The sequence below is a fragment of the Oncorhynchus mykiss genome, chromosome 24, assembly GCF_013265735.2.
Source record: "Oncorhynchus mykiss isolate Arlee chromosome 24, USDA_OmykA_1.1, whole genome shotgun sequence".
NCBI classification, from domain to species: Eukaryota; Metazoa; Chordata; class Actinopteri; order Salmoniformes; family Salmonidae; genus Oncorhynchus; species Oncorhynchus mykiss.
This window is the reverse complement of record NC_048588.1, coordinates 6900245-6909561: the sequence shown is the minus strand read 5'-3', so window position 1 is coordinate 6909561 and position 9317 is coordinate 6900245. Positions and strand designations below refer to the sequence as shown.

At 39.1% G+C, this 9317-nt stretch overlaps 1 protein-coding gene across 1 annotated transcript; it reads left to right on the top strand.

The window, feature by feature from the left end:
• Window positions 1–827: 827 nt before the first annotated feature.
• Window positions 828–8098, top strand: LOC110503307 (cytochrome P450 2M1-like). Its single transcript, XM_036961066.1, has 8 exons — window positions 828–1019; window positions 1727–1889; window positions 2035–2184; window positions 2456–2616; window positions 6733–6909; window positions 7130–7271; window positions 7633–7820; window positions 7919–8098. The coding sequence occupies exons 1-8, from the start codon at window positions 828–830 to the stop codon at window positions 8096–8098; spliced, it is 1353 nt and encodes a 450-aa protein (XP_036816961.1).
• The last annotated feature ends 1219 nt before the right edge of the window (window positions 8099–9317 follow it).

Here is a 9317-nt window from a genome sequence, read left to right as displayed (position 1 = left end):
AGCCTCCGCCCAGTCCCCTGCCCTGAACTTAGTCACTGTTACTAGCCAGCCTCCGCCCAGTCCCCTGCCCTGAACTTAGTTACTGTTACTAGCCAGCTACCACCCAGTACTTTACTCTGCACCTTATAAACTGCTGCCTTTTATATATAGTAATATAACACGGGTCATTTGAATTATGTTTGCATACTGTTTTACCCACCTCATATGTATTTACTGCATTCTAGTCAAGGCTCCTATTTCCTATATAACTACAACTACACACGTGTTCTATTCACATACTGTCCATAATCTCGATACACACAAGCATATACATATACAATCACATTCTGGAGTCTGATATTGCTCGTTACAATATTTTTGTATTACTTTCTTTTTTATCTTTTATATTTGTTTTTTTTATTGTTTTGTGTTGTTAGGTCCTACTGCACTTTTGGAGCTACAAAACATAAGCATTTCGCTGCATCTGTGATAACATCTGCAGAATATGTGTACGCAACCAATACAATTAGATTTGAAGCTGCCTATTGTGCGGGTATTTTCTTCAATGATTTTGTCTGCATGAAATGTTTACAAAACAGTTATGCAAGTCGTCTGTTAAAATAGGCTATATACAGTGCAGGAGGGTGTACATACCCTAAAGGTATTGTGGGAACACGTCTTTCTTGTTCAAGTATAGTTCCTGTTTACCTTCCAACCACAGCTAACCTGTAGGAGCTTCTTTTTTTTTATTAATTAGGTTTCATGTGGTCTTTCTCTCTTTCTGCCTACATAGCTAAGAGTAACTGCCACGTTGCTCTGACACATCTCAATCCTCAAGTGACTTGAACATGGATTTACAACATGTACTGCAGACTGACATTTTGTCCATAATAATGGCCATAGCGGTTATTATTTTACTTTGGAAGTACATGGGGAAACAGAGAAGTTATGGACATTTGCCACCGGGTCCTTCACTAATTCCTCTTCTTGGTAACTTGTTACAAATGGATCTGAAACGACCGGACAAGTCCTACATGGAGGTCAGTTAAAAGCCACACGCTGTCTGATTTTCTCAGTCATAGATGGAGCTATGGAGGCAAGCGCTGCAGTCATAGATCAATATCATAGTTCTAATAATTTGAAGCTGAGTAACTGATTACATGTGCTGTCATCAGATACATGTCGTCTGATTACAAAAAAACTAACTGTAGTCAGTTACGTTACCACCCAAATGATTGTAATCAGATTAGAGCAACTTTTGAAAAACGAGATGACTAATTATTGGTTTACTTTTAAATTCAGAAAGGATGAATGCGAGAAAGACAACATTTGTTCCCCCATAAATGACATTCAATTCAGCGTTTAAAAAAGGCAAAAGTTTAAGTTTGTTCCACCTGAGCAAGTGGAACAATCAGAGACCAATATGATGACACACCAAATCCATTTGTTGGATCATTTTTATATGTTTCTATTGCCTCTTAAAGGGGCAAGTAATCAAAAATGTAACTGAAAGTAATCAGATAATGTTACTGAGTTTGTATATTCCAAAAGTTACATTACTGATTATAATTTGGGACAGGTACCTAGCAACATTCAGAAAGTAATCTACCCAACCCTGATCGTTTGTTTAGAGATAATGGGATTAAACAGCCTTATTTGGGGTTGTGTGGGGATAAGACAGTTGTACTAAGATCATGAAGCAGTTATAAATTATATTCTTCAAGAACCTCTCACCTCCTCTCATCAGCTCAGTAAGAAATACGGCTCAGTGTTTACTGTGTGGTTGGGCCCCAAACCTGTAGTGGTGGTCTCTGGCTATCAGGCCATCAAGGAAGCTCTGGTAGACCAAGGAGAAGAGTTCAATGGAAGAGCCAACCCTGCCATTACCCTGAAACTCTTTAACGAGCACGGTGAGTGAAATTAATGGAAGAGGGATGGTGTGACACACGTCATAGTCAATCTCTGTGAAAATTGACTTTTCTTAGAAGAGGGAACTACTGTGCTATATTCATCCTATCTGTCTGTGCCTCTGTCCTGTTGTACTCATCAATCTAGGGGTCGGATCAAGTAATGGGCAGAGATGGAAAACTCTTCGCAACTTCTCCTTGATGTCCTTGAAAAACCTCGGAATAGGATGCAGGAGCCTCGAGGAGAGGGTCCAAGAGGAAGCTAAGAGTCTAGTGAAAGCCTTCAGTGAATATGGAGGTATGTTGTTTAAGTCTGTGACATCTGTTTGTGTGTGTGTGGGTGTGCATCAAAATAGGCTGCGGAGGGGAGGACGGCTCATAATAATGGCTGGAACAGAATAAATGGAATGGCATCAAAGACATGGAAACCATGTGTTTGATGTATTTGATACCGTTCCACTAATTCCGCTCCAGCCATTACCACGAGCATGTCCTCCCCAGTTAAGGTTCCACCAACCTCCTGTGGTGTGCATGCATGCGTATTTATGCTTGTCTGCTGTCTCTTCCAGATTCCACTGTGAACCCCAAAGAGCTCCTGTTCCATACTATCATCAACCTATTCTGGTCCATAGTCCTTGGGCGCAGGTTTGAATACAACGACCCAGAGTTTCAGATCTTCTACAAGCCTGTCTATACATACTTCGACATGCTAAAAAGCAAAGTGTCAATGGTATGGTAGCACATGCAGTGCCTTCAGAAAGTCTTCACACTTCTTGACTTCTTCCACATTTTTTTTGTGTTACAGCCTGAATTTTAAAAAACAACAACATGTCACTGGCCTACACACCATACCCTATAATGTCAAAGTGGAATGATGTTTTATACATTTCTACAAATGAATTAACCTCTTAAATGTAAAGTCCCCATATTTGGGGACCCTATTAGATTTTTTTATTCAATTCAGTCTGATATGAGAACGGTTGCCCCTATCTGCAAAAGCAGCGTGTCTGCGGAAAGCTGAATATATTGGCTATTGATCTGTGCCTTAAAATATTTGGTGTTACTTACTATCATGAATGGGTATGCGAATGTATAAGGGCAGGCCGAGCCAATGACCTCATTTCAAGATGGCTGCCACCTACATTCTGGTTAGAGTTGTGGAGCATAAACAAATTAAACACGGAATACGTCGATTCACACCGAAATTCGGGATTCCACAGATCATGAGGATATCTTCTTTGTCTGCCTGTGACCTACCGTTATTGATCACCAGCCCCGAGAGTCAATTTTTATTTTACGAGAGACGAGAAGCACCAAGCACACTGCATTACATTGTCAACAGATTTCATCGCTTTAATTTAATCTCTTTAGCATAAAAGATTGCTTCTCAAGGGGGCCAAACTAAGAATGTCAAACAGCTAAAAAAAAGGCAGCTATGAATAAGTATACCGACATAGAAACTTTAAATAAAATACTGGACTCGGATCAGGGGAGCGATTTGGACAATGAGTATTTCGACTCGGCCGACGAAGACTGCTTTCTAGAAGGATTGGATCCACTTTTAGATCTGTAAGTAAATTATTTTCATTACTTTATATAGCTAAATTAGTATATGTATTTCATTTTTTATTTTTAAGTTGTATGCTTTTTGTGCTTTGGATTTAGTTTACATAGGCCTCTGTAACAAGTCATTTCAATGTTACATAATTCTAAATTATTTATTGTCTATGTTTCATATTAGTTCACTGTTTGCTGTTAAAGGTTCCATCCTTGTAACTTTGGAAAGGCCACTAAACTCTCATAGCTGTTGTTTATTTGTCTTTTTCACCTCTGCCTTTGTCTCCAAACTGTCACTGATTGCACTGTGTGTGCTTCACACCTATGTGAGTCACCGTACAGATAACGTTTAGGCTTGGTGTTTTTACTTTACAGTAATGTTGTTTTGTGAATTTAGTCAACAGTAATTATGTGTGTCTTACAACAATATATCCCTGTATTTTATTCACCACAGAGTGGAGGATGCATGACATTTGGGAGCCACCCTTCCCCAGCAAGCACCCCTGCCGGTCAAGGTCTTCACCCCCCACTGCTATGTCAGTCACCCTCTTGAAAAAGAAAATAGGGCTTGTGGCACCATTTGTCCAGTTTCCCCAAGACCAAAGGTAAACAACATGACAAAGACAGCGGAGAGGGGGACCATACGTTGGAACAGGACTAACAAGCTGCTTTTTGTGAAATGGAAGGACACTAGGGAAGTAACCATGCTCACCACACAGCATAAGGCATTCAATAACAACCGTGTCTCAAGAAGGGTAAAAAAGGAAGAATGTCCCCGTTTCTGTGAAGGTCTACAATGCCAGCATGTGGTGTGTCGACCTATCTGATGCTTTCATAGTCTACTACCAGGTCCTCCACAAGACCAGGAAGTGGTATAATACTTTATTTTTTTTACATTGCTACAGTAAATGCTTTCCTTCTCCACAAGCAGATGGCCAAAGCAAAAGGTCAAACCCCTCCTTCCGAGAGCAGCTGGTTTTAGAGATGGCTGAATTGGGGGTCCAAAGAAACCTCACAACCATCACAAGATGGTTGTTCACTCAAGGTGAGCGCCACTATCCAACACACATGCCAAAAGGAAGAACTGCAAGCATTGAACAAAACACGATGGGAAGGTGCAATGGCGGATCTTTTGTCCGAAATGCCAGCTTTTTGTTTCCTGGCAGAGATGGACCGCTTCAAAGCCTATCACGACATGAACAAGCTACGGTGAATGTGAAATATAATCATCTACACCTGGGTTGTAAAACAAACACACATGCCATTTGTAAATAGTTCAGATTATTTATATTTTTGCACCTTTTTTAGTGAAGTAACCAAGTTTATGTTTAATAAGACATTTTATATATTTTCTGTTAATTTTATATCGTTTTTGTAAACAATTAATTAGTGTGTGGGACCAATACATTGGATATGTCTAGGCTAAACAGTCAGGCACTTTGGAGAGGTTGAAAAAACTCTTGGATATCCTCTATATGTCCCCGGACACCACCACAATGTTTGAAAGAGGTTGATGTTGTAGAAATGTAGTTTTTATCGTGAACAATAACTTTTAGGCACATCCAGTGTGCAAAAACAGTGCAATTACCACATTCGGACACTTTGGAGTGGTTGAAAGGACACTTGAATGTACCCTGGATAACATAACACGACAATGTTTGAGTGAGGTTGACATGGTAGAAATTGTTTTTATACTGAACAAATAGCATTTAGGGATTGCAAATATGTAATAGCACTGGAATTATCTAATTTACAGACATATGCCATTTGGAAAGGTTTAGGGACACTTGGAAATGACCCGTGACCACCCCTGACACCACTTACTATAACATCTGCCCATTTCTAGTTGTTAGGTATATCAATCCCATTTTTTTCTGATATTGTTCACATGTTGTGGAAGCCGTCTGATGTCTTTCCAGCTCTGAACATCAATAATTCACTTATAGCTTGTCAATGAAAGATGACTTTCAAAATATAAAACAAAAAAAACTGTTATTTTATGTGTGCTTGATCTTGTGCATTCTGAACTACAACTCCTATGTGTCTTCTGATAATTTCCTCATAATCTCCCAGATGTCTTCTTTCCAAATATACCACGTTTTGGCATGTCCGAATCATGTAATTACACTTGAATAGCAGTTACTTTTGGGTATGTCTATTTAGGCGGAAACCTACATTTTGCCATTACATTTGAGGTTAAACATTAAAAGCTGAAATGTCTTGAGTCAATAACTATTCAATAGCCTAAATAAATTCAAGAATAAAAATGTGCTCAACAAGTCACATAATAAGTTGCACGTACTCACTTGTGTGCAATAATAGTGTTTCACATTATTTTTGAATGACTACCTATCTCTGTACCCCACGCATACAATTATCTGTAAGGTCCCTCAGTCGAGCAATTCATTTTAAACACAGATTCAACCACAAAGACCAGGTAGGTTTTCCAATGCCTCACAAAGGGCACCTATTGGTAGGTGTGTATTTTTTTTTTAAAGCAGACACTGAATATCCCTTTGAGCATTAATTACACTTTGTATGGTGTGTCAATACACCCAGTCACTACAAAGATACAGGTGTCCTTCCTAACTCAGTAGCCGGAGAGGAAGGAAACTGCTCAGCGATTTCCCTTTTTTTTTAAATGATTGATTGTATTGATACACAATCTAAAGCCTAATTAATAACTTTACCATGGTCAAGAAGATATTCAGTGTCTGTTTAAATAAATAGTAATTATCTACCAATCAATGTCCTTTTTTGCAAGGCATTGGTGGTTGAATCTGTGCTCGAAAAACACTTCTCAACCGAGGGACCTTACAGATAATTGTGTGTGTGGCGTACAAAGATGGTTTAGTCATTCAAAAATCATGTTAAACACTATTATTGTCCATGCAACTTATTATATGATTTGTTGTTAGGCAAATTTGGACTCCTGAACCTAATAAGGCTTGCCATAGCAAAGGGTGAATACTTTTATAACTTAAGACATTTTAGTTCTTTATTTTTTATTAATATGAAAACATTTATAGAATGTTCTTTTCACTTTGACATTATGAGGTATTTTGTGTAGATCAGTGACAAAGAAATCACAATTGTATCCATTTCAATCCCACTTTGTAATGCAACAAAATGTGAAAAAATCCAAGGGGGGGTGAATTCTTATGATATGCCTGTTATTTATCTACACCTGCTCTTCCAAACCATGGCTTGATTGTGTCTTGGATAATTATAACAAAAGTATAACAACCACCCTTTCCTTCCCATGTTTCCTATGTTGCTCCTCTTCCAGCTGTATAACATTTCCCCCAGAATCGTTGAGTGCTTTCCAGGAAAACACCAAGAGCTGTTTAAGGCCATAGACAAGGCCAAAGCTTACATACGACTAGAAGCAGATCGTCGCCTTAAAAGCCTGGACACCTCTAACCCCCAGGACTACTTTGATGTATTCCTGGTTAAAATGCTGGAGGTAAAACAGTGATTGATTTCTGGAATTTAATGTTAAACCTCTTACAGTATCAAAAATATGTAATAGCACCAACTAGCCACCAGAAAGCACTGTTTTCCTAAATATATGATCAATGATTACTTGTGTCTGAATCTTTTTTGCAAAGTCTAACTTTCTCACAAACTTTCTCATACATTTCCTATCAGTGTATGATTTAGAGGTATCTTCCAACTTTCCGTAGGAGAAAGATCAGCCAGGGACTGAGTTCAACTATGACAACTTGTTTCCGTGTGTGTGGGATCTGTTTGCTGCCAGCACAGAGACCCTGTCCTCCACCCTATCACACGCCTGTCTGATGATGATCAAGTACCCTGACATACAAGGTATCCTCTCTTCTGTATCACTGTTATTGAAGTTATACTCATTTATTGCAAATATAGCAAATAATACTGCAACCCAACTTAATGGGCCAGTTTCCAGGATGCAGATTAAGCCTTTTCCTGGATTAAAAAGCACTATAATGAATGGAGATTCCCTATTGAACATGTTTTTAGTCAGAGGAATAATATGGGTCTGGAAAACCAGCCAAAGAAGAGCTGCAACAGAGAGTTTACATTATATACCATGTAAGCAGCACATACATGCTGGCATTTCTTCATTCTCAATACACTATAAACACGGTAAATAAACATACATGACAGAACCCAAATGCTATGAACGTCTATGACTGTCTCTCTTCCTCAGAGAAAGTTCAGAAGGAGATAGACGAGGTGATTGGCTCGAACAGAGTCCCCACGGCTGACGACAGACATAAGATGCCCTACACGGACGCTGTCATCCACGAAATTCAGAGAAGTATGTGTCTTGCTCCCACTGCTGTCCCTCACCAAATGACCCGAGACACAACGTTCCACAACTACCACATCCCAAAGGTGACCACCATTTCTGAAAACTTATCCCAAACGTCTATTATTTTTACCTGCTAAACTGCCAATTGTTTTATGTAAGTGCTCTTTTGTAATTCTTCCAGGGTACCACGGTGTTTCCACTGTTGTCCTCTGTGCTGTTTGACCCCAAACTGTTCAAGAAGCCAGATGAGTTTGACCCAGAGAACTTCCTGGATGAAAATGGACGCTTTAAGGAAAACAATGGATTTCTTGCTTTTGGACTGGGTAAGATCATGTTACAAGTGGCTAATAAAATAATATGAGACTGTGAAAACAAGAACCACTCCGTAGTAGCTCTCAGAGGAAAAGCCTCATCATCATCACACAATATACATACACATTGCTAAAATCTTGTTTGATATGTTTTGCATATCAAACAAGGCCAATGTGTTTGTCATATTTATTTATTTTTTATTTCACCTTTATTTAACCAGGTAGGCCTGTTGAGAACAAGTTCTCATTTACAACTGCGACCTGGCCAAGATAAAGCAAAGCAGTGCGACAAAAACAACACAGAGTTACACATGGGATACACAATCATACAGTCAATAACACAATAGAAAAATCTGTATACAGTGTGTGCAAATGAAGTAAGGAGGTAAGGCAATAAATAGGCCAATAGTGGCAAAGTAATTACAATTTAGCAATTTACACTGGAGTTATATGTGCAGATGAGGATGTGCAGGTAGAAATACTGGTGTGCAAAAGAGCAGAAAAACAAAACAAATATGGGGATGAGGTAGATAGTTGGTTGGATGGGCTATTTACAGATGGCCTGTGTACAGCTGCAGCGATCGGTAAGCTGCTCTGACAGCTGACACTTAAAGTTAGTGAGGGAGATGTAAGTCTCCAACTTCAGTTATTTTTGCAATTCGTTCCAGTCATTGGCAGCAGAGAATTGGAAGGAAAGGCGGCCAAAGCAGGTGTTGGCTTTGGGGATGACCAGTGAAATATATGTGTAGGTTTCAGTCCCAGGATTGTAGGTTGAGTACTGAAGGTAACCTCTCTGTCCCTCAGGGAAGCGTTCCTGCCTGGGAGATGGAATGGGGATTCCCAGGATGGTGCTCTTCCTATTCTTTACTTCCCTTCTTCAGCGCTTCACCTTCAGGGGCACAAAACCTCCAGAGGAAATTGACGATACTGTAGTATCCTACTTTATTGGCCGCCTGGCGCGCCCCTACACATGCTATGTCAAACTCAGGACAGCAAATATTTAATTGATAAAACAACTTTGAATCTTGATGAAATTCAATGCGATTTATTTTCTGAACAAGGAGGCTCAACAGCAAAGTGGTCATATCTTTCATAATTAATGTCTATTTTTTTTGTTAGATACAAAAAAAACAAACAATAGACAAATACTTAAACTGGCAGATTAAGAATAATTTAATTTAAATTACTGGTGAAAATAACAAACATGTACATAAAAAGTGAATAAAAATAGTGTCCATTCATGTCACATATACAGCATGTCAGATTTGG

Bases quoted from the DNA above. Each gene is read 5' to 3' on its own strand.
- LOC110503307 (XM_036961066.1), top strand. From the start codon at position 828: ATGGATTTACAACATGTACTGCAGACTGACATTTTGTCCATAATAATG. The intron at 2,185-2,455 runs GTATGTTGTTTA...TGTCTCTTCCAG, and splicing joins AGCCTTCAGTGAATATGGAG to ATTCCACTGTGAACCCCAAA. The intron at 6,910-7,129 runs GTAAAACAGTGA...AACTTTCCGTAG, and splicing joins TCCTGGTTAAAATGCTGGAG to GAGAAAGATCAGCCAGGGAC.